Raw genomic sequence first — 19,048 nt, forward strand, 5'->3', positions numbered from 1 at the left:
GGACTGAAGAGAAACAAAGTTTTATGGCCTTAAATATAAATTGGAAAATGAACTTACTCCTTCTTCCCAGCAGTTACATTGGAGAGAAGCGCAGTCTTGATTCCCTCAGCTGTTATCTCTTCTTGCAGGCCAACCTCCATCTTAACAGCCTGTAGAAACATTCAAAAATATCTCACAATCATACTCATATTCATAATACAGTCAAACGTATAGAGAAAGTTTACTCATATGAGACAAGAACAGCGGTCTCTATAGAAAAGTGGTCTTTTTGTACAGGAGGGGTGTTTCATAAAGCTGTTTGTAAAGTTACGCGTAACTTTACAAACGACCTTAATATGAAGTGCCAGATAGGATGCCCAAAGTTTTTTCTGATGTATAACAAATTGTGACTATATTTCCACTAACCTCTATTAAATTATGACAAAAAATATACTTTGCATTAAGAATGTTAATCTACATCTGCACAGTTGAACTTTAGTTGATGCAGTTAAAAATGATTGAGCATCCCATTTGGTTTTTCATATTTAAGTCATTTGTAAAGTCGTACGTAACTTTACGAACAGCTTTATGAAACACCCCCAGGTTTAATACATGTTTCAATAAGAAAGACTATTCTGAGCAAAACACAAAATGAGGTCTTTATAGACAGGTGGCTGTTAAAGCAAGTTTCACTTTATTAAGGGATAGATTAAAAAGACACGATGGGATACACATTCATTCATTCGATTTATATTAACCTTCTCTTCTTAATTCTAATCAACCTTTGAATGGCGCATCACACAACATTTCTAAGCCTACAGTACTAAGTACTTGAAACAAAATGTAGCTTTAACCAGAAAGATCAAACATATCTTGAAGAAAATATGTTCTTTTACTATTTTATTTATTCTATTCTATTTAATGATCACTTGCTCACTGGCTGAAATGAATGAAAGCAACAATACAGTAATAATGATAACCTATGTAAACATATAAAGTATATTTATGTACCTGTTTATTCTTGGTAATCATTTGTACAAGTAGATAAGATTGTATATACCAACAACTGAACTATTGCACTTTAGATTAAATACTGTACAGGATCAAATGGGTAAGCCAGGTAATTTTTTATAGGTAATCTACATGTAATCAGATGGGTGTCTATTATTAAGTTACTCAAAATTACTTTTATTGCTATTTATATCATAATGCATTTATCATGCTTCTATTTTCAGGACAGTGAAGTGATATACTGTATGTAAACATTTCCTATATTTATCATGTTATCATTAACCATGCCTATTTTAAAACTAGTCAATAAAACTTGTTTGAATGGTCTGAAGATTAATTCTAGTAATACCAATGCAGTACAAGTGAGGGTGTCTACTATTAAGTTATCTTTTAAGTCAACATTGCTTTATTGGGTAAGCCAGGTATTTTTTTATAGGTAATCTAATCAAATGGGTGTCTATTATTAAGTTATCAAAACTACTTTTATTGCTATTTATATCATAATGCATTTATTATGCTTCTATTTTCAGGACATTGAAATACTTTTTTTTATATTTATCCATTTTCTATAGTTATCATGTTATCATTAATTACGCCTATTTTTAAACTAGTTAATAAATTGTGTTTGTAGTGTCTATATAAAGAATTGTCTAAAGTTTCATTTTAGTAATACCTTAGGATACATGTACCAACGTACAAATTTGCAAGACTTCTCTTGGACTGCAAATCAATTTCAGACAAAGCTCTTTACTAACCCCTCATTTGTGTGCGTTTCCTTAGATTAAGATAGTTAATTAGTTATGTAAAGTTCCTTAATTAAATTTAATTAAGTTAAGTTCTTCCATCGCCTTATGACTACGATCACCGTCTCATTAACAAGGGCCAGGTCTTCATCTGTGCAACCCGTTCCACCGCACTGCAAAATGTGGTCCATCTAACCCCTGATCACCAATTATTCAATTCATCAGCTACGTTCTGTCTCATTACATCTCTGTGGATACAGTCCATCTTGCATACATTGTATGTTGCTATGTTGGGTAAGCATCAGACAAACTTAAAGAATTTACAACACACTTTGTCGAACAAATATACAGTCAAACCTGCTTTAGTGACCACCTGTCTATAAAGACCACATTTTTTGTTTCACTTGAAAATGGTTTCACAGTGAAACCTGCACTTACGAAACCTGTACATAAAGACCACCTGTCTATAAAGACCACTTTTCTTTCTCCCTTGAGACGTCTTTATACACAGTACAGGTTTCACTATACATGTACCTAAAATACATGAAATATAAAGGTAAAGACCAGTTTAGGAAACGCCCCCCTCTCAAAAAAAAAATGGAAGCTCTTATTACCAATCCGTGATGATACAAATTTTGCTGGGAAACCGCCTACTAATTGATATATTTGGTAAATTATCATATCTATCCGGCCTGGATAAATATCACGTTGTCCCATATACATCTTTCTGTGTACAGTGCTTGCAACTTTACCAAGACTGGGCCGAATTTCTTATCATTTTGATGATTCCAGAACCTTACAGTACACATCAATACTTACATGCTAGATGATCAACATTTTCTGATCAATTCCACAACGTTTCTTTTACAATGCAATCGCATGACCATAACTGATCTTTATCTTTAAACCTGGGCCCGTTTCACAAAACTTGTCATCAGTGACAAATAACAGTTTTTGTAATAAGCTACTGAAATCCTTGCTTCTATTTGGTTATAAGCAGATTCGTCACTGATTTTTGTTATTTGTCATTGCAAAAAGGCTTTGTGAAACGGGTCCCTGATATAAAACTTGATAAAGTGATGTATGGTGGTTCCTACCTTGGCGTCGACATCACCGACGTCAACACCGCCCTCGTGTGTGAAGAGAATGACATCACTGGCTCGCTGGCAGTAGATACAGACATAGAACTCATCCTCTGGTTTGTGAGCAACAAACGGCTCGATCAGGAAGTTCTTCAGTTTGCCGTTAGCAGCTCCAACCTGTAGAGATCATCAAGAAAATATCTCATGTCCACTTCAAAGCTTTGCTCAAGGCTCACATCTTCCTTCAGACATTTAAATGCTAACTTTATTGGAGGAGCTCACGCCTTTGAATGTTTTTTTAAACAGATATACGGTGCCATACGAAATGCTGTGAATCATCATCATCGTCATCATGAATTATAAAAAAACTAGATGGAATTTTGACTGCGCGCAGTCGAAAATGATGCCTCCGCAATAGAGCAATTTAAACAAGTTTGGAGTTTAAATCTCCAGTGGTTCTTGAGATATCATGATAACAATCTCAATGTATGGAATTTCATAAGTTGACCTCTGTGACCCTTGACCTTTGACCTACGTGCTCCAAAATCTAATCAGATTGTCTTCCTATGGTGATACACACTATCATTAAGTTTGAAGTTTAAATCTCTAGTGGTTCTTGAGATATTATGATAACAATCTCAATGTATGGAATTTCATAAGTTGACCTCTGTGACCCTTGACCTTTGACCTACGTGCTCCAAAATCTAATCAGATTGTTTTCCTATAGTGATACACACTATCACTAAGTTTGAAGTATAAATCTCCAGTGGTTCTTGAGATATCATGATAACAATCTCAATGTATGGAATTTCATAAGTTGACCTCTGTGACCCTTGACCTTTGACATACGTGCTCCAAAATCTAATCAGATTGTTTTCCTATAGTGATACATACTATCACTAAGTTTGAAGTTTAAATCTCCAGTGGTTCTTGAGATATCATGATAACAATCTCAATGTATGGAATTTCATAAGTTGACCTCTGTGACCCTTGACCTTTGACATACGTGCTCCAAAATCTAATCAGATCGTCTTCCTATGGTGATACATACTATCCTTAAGTTTGAAGTTTAAATCTCAAATGGTTCTTGAGATATCGCGCTAACAAACTCAATACAAGGAATTTCATAAGTTGACCTCTGTGACCTGTGACCTTTGACCTACGTACTCCAAAATCTAATCAGATCGTCTTCCTATGGTGATAAATACTATTCCTGAGTCTTAAGTTTAAATCTTAAATGGTTCTTGAGATATTGTGATAACGGTCAAACGGGACGGACGGACGGACGTACGGACGGACGGACGGACGTACGGACGTACGGACGTACGGACGGACAACCCGAAAACATGATGCCTCCGGCACCACCTTCGGTGGCGGAGGCATAAATATCCTCAATACTAAAGCAATCCTACAGGAATGATATGTAAATATAAATGATAAACATCAATAAGTTTTGTTATCCATTTCCATAAAAAAAATCAAAAAATCAATTGAAATGTCAATTGGCTTTAATTATCAATACAATAATGGGTATTGGGTGAAAGACCTGCATGTATGTTATATGGGATACATCACTGAATCTCCCATTAAGCATAATAGTTCCACACGTTATAAAAAGGGGTTGATTAATGGTGGTACTATGGAAATTGTTGAAAGTGCTAGTACCAGTATTAATAATCCACAAAACATTACATTTTCATATGGTTAATTTTGTAAAGTTTCTATGGGAACAACATACGTTGAGAGGCATATAGTAGCGCCATATGAACAAATAATGGCAGTCAAGAACAATATATGCAAAAAATGATGGATGATATTGTGTCCTACCTCAATATTCTGTCCTAGTCTGGTAGAAAGCCAGTCTTTGACACCTTGTAGATCAGCATTGACTTTGATGAGACCAAGTTTGCCACGACGTTTGATTAGCTGGTCAGGCTTCACAACCAGACGCTGTCAGGAGATAGAGGGAGGGATAATATATTTAATGCTTTTCTTTGAAGTTGATACATCTCACATGAAAACATCTTTAGTGTTAGGATCCTTTATCAATTCTAATGGCACTTACATGTACATACATGTATGTTTACATCAGGATGACCAGGTAATAGATATAAAACAAGAGAATATATAGATCTACAAAGATACATGTGCATTTGGGGAAAAAAGGAAAATAGTGTAGCAAAATCTTACAACATAAAAGCATGAACAAGGACAGGAGAGAGACAGACAGAAAAGGATAGAAGAAAGAGAGAGGAGGGGGGGTGGTTGGGCTTATTATAATAACACATAAACACTCAAATATCCCTCAGCAGCAATAAATTGAACTTCAATTTATCAACATTTCTTATCCACTTTGTTCTCTGCAAACACACATCTACATGTATCTCTTCCTCTCTCTATATCTTTCTCTCTCTCCCTCTCTCTTTCTCTTCCCCCCTCTCTCTCTCTTTCTCTTCTGGATTCTCTCATTGGCAACAGCTAGGTGGAAGTGATCCTTTCACTCAGGCAGGGATGGCTGTAAATTGCCATTCCTATGGGGAGTGACAGCTTCTAAATTAGATTATCAGTGATAAATCAATCATCGCCAATCAATATCATTATCAGTAGGACCTTCATAGGGACCTTGCTCTGGGGAATATACACTGTGCAGTGTGTACACATGGATGTCAGACATGAATTATGTCTAGACTGTTGCTACAATACCTTTGTCCGTCTGTCTGTGTGTAGTGTATGTACAGTTTACCGTCCAATTCTTCAACATCTTCACTAGATAGTAAACAATTCTTTCCTTATAAGAAACAGACTATTTTCTAATGTCACATTTGTTGCAATCATTATCCTTATCACAATGAAAAATGTATATCTAAATCATTATTACAGATATACATTTACATCCACAGCACAATATTTTCTGATCAAGTTCTATTGTTGGAAATTTGTATGGTTCAGTTCAGTTCATTTTATTTCCATTTCTCGTTTAAAAAATACATGTACTGTATGGTATGAGTCCTAATTGATGTGTAATCAAATGTCAATGCTGTTTCAATTCATGCATGCAATTTTAATAAACAGAGCATACTGTTCATTTACATACATGTATGCAGTAAATAATGCCTTTAAATGAAGTAATAATGAATACAGCAAGGATGTGATCGTGGGAGTACTGGCAAGGTTAAATCCAACCTGAACAGGAATGCATCAACATGTTGATTTGTAAATTACTGTACATTTCCATTTTACATTTCCAATCCTTACAAGATGTTATTATAATATTATTCATTATTTGCTGAATAGTATGCTACAGTTTTATGCTTTTATGCTCAAAAGTTGAAGAAAATAAATAATTTTTAAAAAATGGTTGCAAGATTGTTTTAAACTGTTAAGTTTATCTCTATTCTCTCTCCCTAAATGTCTATTAATTTGATAATTTTACCATGCTCATTTCTTTACCCCTATCTTAAATGTCAAAGATTCACATATTCTAGAGTAGAAATTACCTTCAGACTCGGTCAAATACCAGTATATGCATCTATAACCGACAGACATTTCATAGGCAGGCAGGCAGGAAGGAAGCGAATTTGATACCAGCATTTCTATGAATGGCATTCACACATCCTGTCTTTGAAGGCCCAGGATAATTGCAGGCCCCCTCTAATCTTAAGAGCAATGCAATGGATTCATTACATCATAAGCATTTCTTTGGTACTAAAAATTCTAAAAAATTGTCTGTAGACTGTAGGGCTATATTGTATCCTTTTTTTCAGTAAAAGTTAAGAGTTGCATCATGTGTATCTGGACAAGTGATAGAAGAAAAGCTGTCAAGTTTGCCAATGGATTATTACGAAATGGATAAAGTATTACACCAACTATGATTAATATTTGTCTTCATATTGCCAATGTGGTGCTCCATGGTTTGCTAAATTTACAGTAACAATTTCCCTGGGCTATATTTAATCAAAAGTAAAAGTAAAAGGCTAGGGTTGCAATTGGGTTTTAGATTAAATTTAGGTTTAGGATTAGGATTAGGTATACTGTAGTGTTGGGCTGAGGGTTTCTTATTTGAGAATGATCGGTTCTAATAATTGTCCAAAAACACAATAGGGTACATACCATGCCTAAATAACTGCATGCATGCTATGCCTACATGATATTGGGTCAATTTTCAAAGTGTGAACATGATTTCAGATTAACATTTTTACAAATATTTGTAATGAGTGATCCAACTCATTTTTGAAAAATGTGACCTGCAACTTTATTAAACATTTTGCTGGTCCTACTGTATCTATCATTAAATATATTTATCTATCTACTACTGGGATTCAGAGTTGCACTTGACAGTTTCTCCCTAAATGCATTTTTCATTATCAGACATAAGGCCTTTAAAGCATTATCATAAAAAACTTCAAGCAAACAACCTGTTATGTTTGGGACCTGCGAGCACTTAGAGTTTCAGATACCTTATCCAGTCTGCACTTGCTCTCCTCGTATCGCATTCCCAATATAAACATCCAAAATGTCAAACAGTACTTGGCAAAATCAATTAGGTTTTCTAACGAGATTGCCACGGCAGGCTCTGCGGCTAACGTGACTTGCTAGGGAATTGAATTCATCAATACAATTTGGGAGGGTTGTACTATGCGCATACCTAAGCACGTATGAGTTTGGGTTAAAAAGTAGTCAAGAAATCTTCCGGGAAAAACCATGCTTTGATTACATGTATTCCAATATTCAGCACTCAGCAATGAGAGAGAAACACTGACCTCTATTTTCTAGATACAGTTTATTCTGTCTTGTTTTTGCAACTCTTTTCCATGTAATATTTTTCTCACATTTCATCATATATTGTGTAAACAGTTAACAGTCATAGTATGATCTTAAAATCAATCAATCTGGACAGAATTTACATAAATTTGCCTTTGAATAGAGAAATTCAAAAGAACAACAATTAAAGCTGCATGTTCTTTTAGAATCCTTTACATACATATTTTAGTAATCTAGTTGATAATAACAAAGCCATAAAATGGCACAAAAATACATAAAAACATACATGTACAGATTAGATTAAACAAGGAACATTTCTTCCATGGAGGAGTGCTTTGTGATTAACCCAAGTACATCAGACTCGAAGGTTTCTTGTCTAAAAAAGCCAAGACATACTAAATGTGCATGAGTGAGAGGTATCTCGTGTAGCAGTCCTTAATTTTAAAAGGAAATTCAAAGACACTACTCATGATACCCTTACATACAAATGTACATGTACAAGATGTTGTTAAAAGATCCTTTGTAAATAAGAAGTATTCTTGGTTTCTTCCCAGTGGCAATGCAGTGCTCACTTGAAATTGAAGTGCCCTGTACTTGTACATCTCATTTCATGCTTCTCCCCCCCCCCCCTTTCCTACTTTTCTAGTTTCACACATTGTACATGTTCTTTTTAGGCATGCACAATTGCTTTGTGAAGTACATGTACATGTACATGTATTTATCTTGCTGTTTTGAAAATTTTGGCTCAAAATTTTGGGCAATGTCCAGCTCACAAAAACAGACACATAATAAATTCATTACCGGTAACCAAAATTTAGAAATACCACCATCACCACCAGCAAAAAGGAGAAGCATAGAGTACATTCTTACATGTAAGATGATATCAATTGGATTTTCTCAAAACATCATTGAAGAAGAGAACATACACGTACATGTATCAACAATATTCTAGCAGTTCCTTACGTGAATGAGCTAATCATTCCCTTTAAGGTACAGTACATGTAGATGTGTAAAACCTGCACACAATGATTAAATAAACAATCCCTTCAAGCATGTAATATCCTTGATTGGATATCACACCTCACCTATCAATATAACTTAGTAGTAACAGACCGTACCACAGGGGAAATAAATTACCCATGTCAGATGTCTAGCATGGACTGCTTGGAAGTGATTTTTTGCTTTAAAAAAAAATATATTGTACCCTTTCATTCTCTTTGTGTCAATGTTAGACATGCTACATGTATCATATTTTTGAAATATATGTGAAGAGGGTGGGAGAGGGAGAGGGGAGCAAAGTGATAGAACAGAAGGGGAGGGGAGAGAAAGAGGAGGAAGGGCGAGAGTGATACAAGAAGAGAAAAGAGAGGTACAGGAGTGAGGGAAAGTGAGTGAGGGAAAGTGAGTGAGAGAGAGAGAGAGAGAGACCAAGAGACCAAGAGACATGGAGAGAAAGAAGGGGGGTGGAAGAGACAGATTTATAGAGAGGAGAAATAAATGGAAAGAAAAGGAGGAATATATAGAAGAGAGAGAGAGAGAGAGAGTGAGTGAAAGAGGGGGAGGGGGAGAAAGGGAGGGAGGGGCACTCATCTTACTCATTCAAGATGCCCCCTTAAATATCTACTATTCTAAATTATGTGGTCTTAGTCATTTGTTTTAAAAATCCACTGTTTTTCTATTCTTTGCTGGTCACTTCTCGATAGATCTACTACTTTATACAAATCTATACTGTCTAAATTATCATTTGGTTTTGATTTGATTTCGTTTTTTCTCCCCACTTTACATATTTCTCTTCTTTCTTTTTTTTTCGGGGGGGGGGGGGGATGGGGGAGGGTAGATACCGTTTTAACTTTCCAAAGATAACTCTTCTTCCTCCATCATGAAAAAAAATAATGTATGGCACATTCACATACACTGACATCACAACACACACACACACCAAAAAAAACAAGCATCCCTAATTTTGTGTTTTATTTCTCACCTCTGTCAGAAGCCAAGGGTTTGCATTGACGAGTTCATCCCAGTTAACCTCCTCTGTTACCGTGGCGCCACGGTACGGTGCGACCGATGCTGATTTGAGATGCCTTCCCAGAAGGGCTTTACCTCCTGCTTCTCGGATTGCTTTCGCTGACATCCTGAGATGGGTTGAGTTACTCACAGATGGGTTTCAGTAGGAAAGAGAAAAGGATGTGACTTGATCTGGAAATATAATTTGAGAAAAATAGGAGAAAGGACATTTCAAATAATTCTGCGGCAGCTTTATAGCAAAATTGGAATCGCAATAAATGCAGACTGACATACTAAAGCTTTTCATCTTGAATCCATCAGAGTAAATTATAAGAATGAATGAACAGAAAGTAGAGTACTGGAAATGGAAAAAGAAAGTGAAATTAATTTCACGTTACAGCATAAAATTGTAATTCCAAGGATTAGTATTAACAGCTTTCCCAAGTTTATTTGGAATTGTGACTGAAAACTAGAGTTTAAATGTACAGGTAAAGTCATGTAGACAGATCCTTCTCTGCCTGATTATTTCCAACCAATATTCTACAACTAGATGAAGCACTGATCAGTCATATTTTAAATATGTTATTTGTAGACTGTAGCAGGCCTTATAAATGTATATCTAATAAATTCCTTTGAATAGTACTAAATCATTGCCTCAACAATATACAGTGTGTATAACTGGTGAGGATTTGTCGGTATTTCTAATATTGTCTGTACACAAATCAATGAGAAAGTATACATTTTCAGTGATGACATACAGTGTACATAAACTAATGTGAAAGTACTTTAAGAGCGGCGGTTTTAGTAACGCTTGGTCCAAATATTCATCAATTCAAACAACAGCACATACAACTTTTATACCTGTGATTGCACTGTAGTCACCAAGAAGTAATATTCCCAATCTTCAGCTACATGTACATGTATGAGGTAGAGGTGGCAATGAATGAATCAATGTGCTATGAAGCTATTTTAGCATGTAAGAGCAGTGTGTCTACTTGTGGGAGTACCCTCAAATAAAAGTTGATGTTTGAAAGTAACACCAGCAACTATTTTTGGCTGGTAGTGTGTGTATTTTAAAAGAGAGTCATGGTATTCTCTCCATTGCATTTATAGGTACATACCTGTGCTTACATGTACATGTACATTCTGATACACACCTCACAACCAATTTTTATATTAAAGATAAGTATGTACCTGTAGGTTTAAATTACAAAAGAGTTCCCAAATCTATCCAAAACCATCCTCATGAAATCAACAATTTTATTCATCTTTAGAATTAGAAGCTTTAAAATTTACTCAAAATAGTGAATATTACATATTAGTTGAATATCTGTGGAAGTGGTCCCCGAAGTCTCAGACCATGACTGTCCTATCGTGGAGTTGGATATGCGACCTCCTAGACAACCGCAAGTGCGTAGAAAGATTCTGATGTACAGTACTCTAAGGCTAACTGGGACAAGGCAGACAGTGGAACTATCAATGATCTGTGGACTGCCTTCAAGACTGGAATAAAAAGAGGGGTACAGTTGCACATCTTGCAGTCTTGCAGCAGCAATTCCTTTCTTCCATGAATTACCAACAAGATAATCTTGACAGCTCATCAAGAAAAGAGACAGGCTGAGCAAGAGCATTAATGACTTGCCAGTCAAGATGTCTTCGACTGTCAGGCTCTTTGCTGATGATGCTATCATGTATCTGACCATCCAGACACAACAAGATGCAAATGCTAGGAAGATCTGAATGCACTCTAGGCAACTGGGCTTCAGACTGAAAGATGCAACTTAACACCCTGAAATGCAAGGTCATTACTGTCCATAGGAAAGAACTTGCATCAATCAGCCACCAGTACTCGTTGAATGGTGTTGCTCTGGACTCTGTGACACACCCACCAAGTACCTTGGCATCACCATCACACAGGACCTGAAGTGGAATCAGTACATGGCCGGCACCTGCCAGAAAGCAAACACCAGCCTTGCTTTCCTCAAGAGAAATCTGAAGATAAAACTCTCCTGCAATAAAGACCCTGGCGTACAAGGCCCTTGTTCGTCCATTAATGGAGTTTGGAAGTGCAGTATGGGACCCTTCTGCCCAAAGATCTGTTGACCAGTTGGCAATAGTCCAAAGACCATTGATATTCAGAGCCTGAAGCTTTCAGAAAGTTAGAACAAATCTATGCCCCCAAAAATAGTATGGTAGTGTGACCGTAAATGTACTCTGCACATGACCCAAGATTGCGCACAGATCCATACTTTAGCTTGTAAAAATCTAGTGCCAACATTTTCTTTAAAATTTGGTGAGAAATTATAAAATTATTGACTAAAGATCAACAAATTTTGCAGTCTTTTGCATCCATTTAGATAAAAATGGAATTTAGATAAAAATGGAATTTATCATCATTGACAAGGAATCTTTACTTGATATCATCCAAGTGATAACAACTGATTGGATAATATTTTGCCTTAAAATCTACTGTATGCAATTATCTTGCCTTCAAATTTGATGGATAGCTAAATCTATCAGCTGTACATGTAAGCTCTCATGCATGAATTAAGGACTTGCTGTTATTATGACCCCGATCTGACATCAAATTTTGAGATTGCAATATCGCCAGAATTCTTGTTTACACATTTTCTGGTTGAACTCATTTCCAGTCAGAGTCTACAAATTTTGCTGTCATTTGGTTGTAATTGATGATACAAATTTGTGGAGAATAAGAAAAATCATGTATCGAATATCACATTCTCAAATCTTAACTTTTTTTTAATGTGGACAAACTTTAAACACCCCTGCCCGGCCCAGCTACTCAGGTAATATACAGTAAATTATCAGCCCTACCATAATAACCTTACCGGTGGGAAAAGAAAGACCATGGCCCAGGCCCAGGGCATGGGCTTGGCAATGCAAATAGTATTAATATCAATAATGCTTGTGATGCCATGAAGCACTGCCATGCCACTACTCAGCTCTGTCCACCAACACTGCAATGTCAATGTGTGGAGTGAACGATGGTTTCCTATTTCACGATAATGCTGATATAACTGACTTTACATTCATGACCTAGAGAGTCGATGTTAATAGACAACAAGCTTAAATAATCTAAATAATGCCATTAATTGCGCCATCAATGGCAGTGCCAGTGAAACAGCTGAGCTGAGCTGAGCTGCGGATGAGCTACCAGAAACTGAGAGCCTGCACACGGTTGAGCTCTGGGGGGTTGGTATGTGCACATTACGCACAAATCATTCAACAAAGCATCGACAAAGTACCACAAATTCACGTCTTGGTTCACTCCATTATAAACGCCGATGCATATAAATGCCCTTAGAATATACCAAATAAATAAAATGTTTTCTCTATACTCACTGAATATCTGGATTTGCAGTAAAAACAAGGTTTTTAACGTAACACTCGGGATCCTCAGACCACATCCAGCGAAGCTTCTAGCAGAAGACACGCGGTCATCACGCGAGCTAAGCGTGTGTATTATATGCATCATGATCGAATGATCGGTGACCTTACTTAGTCTTTAATGAAGACCCTGAGTTACTTATTTTCAACTTTTGACAAAATACACAACAAGTAAACAACATAAACAGGCGCGGATCCAGGATTTCCCAATAGGGGGGGCCGGAAATTTGAAAATTGCGCAGACAGTTTTTCAACTCAACATACCAATACTAACAAGGTCATATTAGAAGCACCATACCGGTAATTTTTTTTTGACATTTTCATCGGGGGGGGGGGGGGGGGGGGGGCTGAAGCCTCTTGCCCGAAAAAGTAATTTTCTGGTTTCACAATTCGGCTAGTGAGCGAAGCGAGCGAGCAAAAATTTGAGGATAATATCTATTTTGTGAAAGTGTTATTTATCACCAAAATACACGAGAAAAGATATAACAAATTCACATTCAGGCAGCTCGCTGTCCCCTCCCCCCCCCCCCCCATTACGCGCGAAGCGCAGAAGCTTTAATGTTCATGAAATTATTAGAGAAAGAAGAGGATTCGTTGTACCGTTCTCGGTTGTTAATCATTGTCTGAATTCAGTTTCACTACCCCCTCCCGCGCGAAGCGCGGAAGCTTTGACGTTTCATTAAATTATTAGAGAAAGAAGACGATTCGTTGTACCGTTCTCGGTTGTTAATCATTGTCTGAATTCAGTTTCCATACCCCCTCCCGCGCGAAGCGCGGAAGCTTTGACGTTTCATTAAATCATTAGAGAAAGAGTACCGTTCTCGACTCTTAATCCTTGTATGAATTGAGTCCCCCCCCCCCCCCCCTTCCCTCTCCCGCGCGAAGCGCGGAAGCTTAGACGTTTCTTTAAATTATTAGAGAAAGAAGACGATTCGTTGTACCGTTCTCGATTCTTAATCATTGTCTGAATTCAGTTTCCATACCCCCTCCCGCGCGAAGCGCGGAAGCATTGACGTTTCATTAAATCATTAGAGAAAGAGTACCGTTCTCGACTCTTAATCCTTGTCTAAACTGAGTTCCCCCCTCTCCCGCGTGAAGCGCGGAAGCTTTGACGTTTCATTAAATTATTAGAGAAAGAAGACGATTCGTTGTACCGTTCTCGATTCTTAATCATTGTCTGAATTTAATTTCCATACCCCCTCCCGCGCGAAGCGCGAAAGCTTTGACGTTTCATTAAATCATTAAAGAAAGAGTACCGTTCTCGACTCTTAATCCTTGTTTGAATTGAGTTCCCCCCTCTCCCGCGTGAAGCGCAAAAGCTTAACGTTTCATGAAATTATTATAGAAAGAAGAGGATTCGTTGTACCGTTCTCGGTTGTTAATCATTGTCTGAATTCAGTTTCCATACCCCCTCCCGCGCGAAGTGCGAAAGCTTTGACGTTTCATTAAATCATTAAAGAAGAGTACCGTTCTCGACTCTTAATCCTTGTCTGAATTGAGTTCCCCCCTCTCCCGCGTGAAGCGCAGAAGCTTTGACGTTTCATTAAATTATTAGAGAAAGAAAACGATTCGTTGTTCCGTTCTTTGTTCTTAATCATTGTCTGAACTCAGTTTCCCCTCTCCCCGCGCGAAGCGCGGAAGCTTTGACGTTTCATTGAATTATTAGAGAAAGAAGATGATTCGTTGTTTCATTCTCGACTCTAAATCCTTGTCTGAATTCAGTTTTCCTCCTCCCGCGCGTAGCGCGTAAGCTTCTGACGCTTCATTAAATTATGAGAGAAAGAAGATGATTCTTTGTCTCATTATCGATTCTTAATCCTTGTTTGAATTCATTTTCCACCTTCCGCGCGAGGCGCGGAAGCTCTGACCTTTCATAGTTTAATGAAATTATTAGAGAAAGAAGATAATTCGTTGTTCCATTCCCGACCCTCAATCCTTCTCTGATTCAGATTACCCCCTCCAGCGCAAAGCGCAGAAGCTTAACGTTTCATTAAATTATTAGAGAAAGAAGACGATTCGTTGTACCGTTCTCGATTCTTAATCATTGTCTGAATTCAGTTTCCATAATCCCCTCCCGCGCGAAGCACGGAAGCTTTGACGTTTCATTAAATCATTAGAGAAAGAGTACCGTTCTCGACTCTTAATCCTTGTCTGAATTGAGTCCCCCCCCCCCCCTCTCTCCCCGCGCGAAGCGCGGAAGCTTTGACGTTTCATTGAATTATTAGAGAAAGAAGATGATTCGTTGTTTCATTCTTGACTCAAATCCTTGTCTGAATTCAGTTTTCCTTCTCCCGCGCGTAGCGCGTAAGCTTCTGACGCTTCATTAAATTATGAGAGAAAGAAGATGATTCTTTGTCTCATTCTCGATTCTTAATCCTTGATTTGTTGTCCCGTTTTAGACTTGTCAAAAATGTTTCTTTGTCTGCTCCTTTTTTCGTCCTATAAGTCCTCTTATACTGCCCCTACCGCCCCTAGCTACGCATGCTTTAAAGAGAAAATGAAACAATCATGATTGTGATAGCATACAATTAGGTCAGTAGAAATGAAAGGGGAAAAAAGATCTATGTATACACCAACCATGAAATAATCGCGACCGGGAGCGTCATATATCTTAGTTTTGTGTTATCGGGCGAGGGCCGGAGCGGAGCGACCAAGCGAGATTTTGCAATGTAGAATGCTGAAATTATGCATTCTAGAAAATCCTTTAGTCCAATATGTACGTTCTTTCAGTTACATGTATATTTCTTTCTAGCTATATATCTAAATTTCCGGGGACGTGTCCCTCTATCGGGCCCAGGATCGCCGCCGCTGTCCATTATCACTACCTACATGAGTTCAAATATAAGCACAAGCGAGTTGGTATGAGCTGAATCCAAATGAAGGGCAAAATAAGAATTGTGAAGCGGCCCTACCGTTAATTTAAAATTTGACTGTGAATATACCTTCTATTTGAAAGACATCCAAAACATTGTGCCCTTTTCAATTTTTTTTAAAAGCAGGGGCTGTTTGTAACGTTTAACTTTGAATCCGTGGCTCGAGATTTTATGCGGCCGGCCCGGCCCCCTCTATTCAATAACGTTTCCCAAGCCTTCTGGAATGACCCCAAATCTCCCGATTACAGTTTTTCCCTTATTCGTCGTTACTGTCACTTAGCGCCATTTCCTTGTCTTCCCCCCTTTCTCACCCGACTTTTCTCTTCCCCTTCCCAGCCCCCCCCCCCCCCCCCCCCCCACCACGCTCAGTGTTATCTAGGGTATGCGCATGTATGTTCCCTCTCTTAGTTTGAAAGCACCCCTTTATCTTCGGTGTGTAGAGTCAGTGCGGGCCGGATTTGTGTGTATTACGGGCCGGACTTTGTTGCGTGAAAAGTAACCCTTCATCGGAAATTTTGGGAACACAATTAAAATCGGTCCCTCCGACCCCGGAGTGGGAGTGAGGTGGGGGGGGGGGGGGGGGAGGGTCTTCTTCTTTTTTTTTCTTTCTCTCTCTCTCTCTCTTCTTTCTTTTCTCTTCTCTTTTCTTTTCTCTTCTCCTTTCTTTTCTCTTCTCCTTCTTTTCTTCTCTTCTCCTTTCTTTTTTTTTTCTCTTTTTTTTGCGCCGCCAATAGGGGGGGCCGCGGCCGTTTCGGCCCCCCCCTGGATCCGCCACTGCATAAAGTTGTTGATTTTGATTTTGAGAGAAACAGTTATTGAAACGAGATAAAATAGAACGTATGCATAGGTAATTTTGATATACATATTTGAACTTCACACTATCATCAATTTTATGACTCGTCGCAGTGTAAAATGGGTCCGTCGGTGTAGACTAAAAAATTAAAACGGTACTCGGACTGTCCATCCATCCACCATCCAGGGCGTGGTCCAGAGAGGTGAAGGGGTGCGGTGACACCCCTCCCGAAACTCATGTCAGACCCCCAAAACAGCAGGACGAACTTTTTAAATGTCTTTTGTAAAACTTTTGCAATTTGCTTTCATTTTCATTTCTGCTGCTGTTGTATAGTCTGGGAAGTTTGGTCAGGAGTTGTTTTTTGTTTAAGTAAAAGAAATAAATTTTGTTGGTTTCTTTTTTGTTTTCCGGTTTGTTTTCTTGTCACAATTATTTCTTCTTCGGATGTGTGCCCCCCCCCCCCCCCTCGCCTGCAGCAAGAGTATGGATCCGCAAATGAAATTGCTATGGAGCATGAAGGTCTTTATAGGGGGAAAGATAGTACGCAACATTTAGGCTATTAATTAAGCTCCTCTCCTATTTGCTTTATACAGTGTAGGCCTATACATACATTTCATAAACTTTCATTTTCTTCGTATTTGATGACGGAATATATTTGTTTCCATACAGGGGTTGGGAAGAAAAATATTTGCAATAATTACATTGATGTTGCATGTATGGTCGAACATTTTCTTGAGGGAAATGTTTTAATTGTGTTTTAGTACAGAGCAAAATGGGAGCGGAATTCGCAATATACGTGACAGAGTTCCCTGGAAATTTGTTTTTGATTGATCGCAACTTTAAAACTCAAAGCTTTCTTACTTTAAATCAGAATTTGCTCAAACTCTCACTGGCCTGTTCCTCTCATTTTTCAGCTCCTTTTAAATAGCAAAAACGAACTTAACATCAGGATGGGACTGCCCAGATCCCGCCGGGGACGGATCTAGCTTTTTGCCAAGGAAGGGGGGAGGGGGTTGACGCAGTGGCGGATCCAGGTTTTTCCAAAAAGTCGCGCCGTTTTACTGTTTTACTTTTCTTCTCCTTTTTCCCCCCTTTTTTTTTCTTCTCCCCCCCCCCCCCTCGTTTATTCAGACCATAATTCTTTCACTATGCCGTCTATTTGCACGACACGTTTAAGATCTTTTGCAGCCAACATCAAATTCTATAGAACTTTGCAGGAATTTTGAATAAGTCATATATATAATCGCAGTGTCCTAGTATTCAACTAATGCTAGGAAACCCGTTTACTTTCTAGACTTCACTGTCAAACCCTTAGGTTTTGAGGAAGTTCTTAATAAGTATTGTCTTTCAAATGCCGTTTGAATTCAACCTTTTCATTTTTTGACCTGCAAATGGAACTTTCTGAGGACATAAACCGATGAGCAAGCATATAGTTGAACAGCGCCACCTTTCTGACTATCCCTTTTGACCACCATGCAGGGTGTACAGAGTCATTGCGTAGTGAACTTTACTGGCTCATAATTATGTTTCTTTTATCTTTCCCCTTTTTTTTTATTTTTATTCATTTGGATTGGTCACTATATCCGTCCTCCATTCATTACCATAATTATTTCACCGGGGCCTACAGCTTGACAAGCTTGTTTTCACGTATTTCTCTCAGTTAAATCAGTACTCTATTGACCACTTATCTTTGTTATTTATTTTGTATTATTGATTGTTATTTTATCACACACCAAAAAACAAACTTGTACTTTATTTTGAAATGTATATGTAACATGAGAAATATGAAAATAAATGAAATGAAAATTAAAAATGAAAAGATATAGGTTTTCATGGGAAATTTGACAATATTGACACCATTCGGGTGTTCACCCAATAACAGACTGCTGTTGTCACTCATCCACCGTGCCAGGAGTGGACTTTAATTTTCCGACAAAAATGTCATGTATAGTGGACTCTGCTCTAGCCTACAGCCATAAGAAATTCTTATCACTCAAATTTCCCTCACCCTCGAGATAGGTATGAAGACAAAAATTCATGTTAAACAGTATTTCTGGTGGGACCACGGGTCCCCTTTCTACGTAATCGTCCCAGTAATAATGATGATAATGAACTTGCCGAAATCATTTCTATTATGTATAGTTGTCAGGGACAACAATATTTGATCCACTTTTATTTACCCCCCCCCCCCCCCACAAAAAAAAAACCCGCATGAAAGTGTTAGGGGTTATGTTTATAAAGGTCTAGATACTAGGGCTTTTTACTTGTAATATTTTTTTCCGTTGACTATACTGAGGAAGATCCTGTCAGATTGAAAATTGTATAGGTACGTCAAATTGTTTAACCTCAGTTATTTAGAACATGGCGTCATAATTATTGTGAATCATCAAC

General features: G+C 37.9%; 1 protein-coding gene across 5 annotated transcripts in view; it reads right to left on the bottom strand.

Moving 5' to 3' along the window:
- Positions 1 to 13,058, bottom strand: part of LOC105443595 (ATP-citrate synthase) — a 55,386-nt gene extending 42,328 nt beyond the window's left edge. For 4 of the 5 annotated variants that reach the window (XM_030990870.1, XM_030990868.1, XM_030990869.1 and 1 more), the window contains exons 1-5: positions 10,445 to 10,575; positions 9,558 to 9,775; positions 4,643 to 4,765; positions 2,831 to 2,992; positions 58 to 149 (exon numbers count right to left, since the gene is read on the bottom strand). In XM_030990870.1, the coding sequence (XP_030846730.1) occupies positions 58 to 149; positions 2,831 to 2,992; positions 4,643 to 4,765; positions 9,558 to 9,710 (530 nt within the window). In that variant the 5' untranslated portion in view covers positions 9,711 to 9,775; positions 10,445 to 10,575. Of the gene's footprint in view, positions 1 to 57; positions 150 to 2,830; positions 2,993 to 4,642; positions 4,766 to 9,557; positions 9,776 to 10,444; positions 10,576 to 12,946 lie in introns of those variants that run through there. The other variant, XM_030990867.1, reaches the window with a different exon arrangement.
- Between the last annotated feature and the right edge of the window lie 5,990 nt (positions 13,059 to 19,048).

Source organism: Strongylocentrotus purpuratus, unplaced genomic scaffold, assembly GCF_000002235.5.
Source record: "Strongylocentrotus purpuratus isolate Spur 01 unplaced genomic scaffold, Spur_5.0 spur5_scaffold_19, whole genome shotgun sequence".
NCBI lineage: Eukaryota > Metazoa > Echinodermata > Echinoidea > Camarodonta > Strongylocentrotidae > Strongylocentrotus > Strongylocentrotus purpuratus.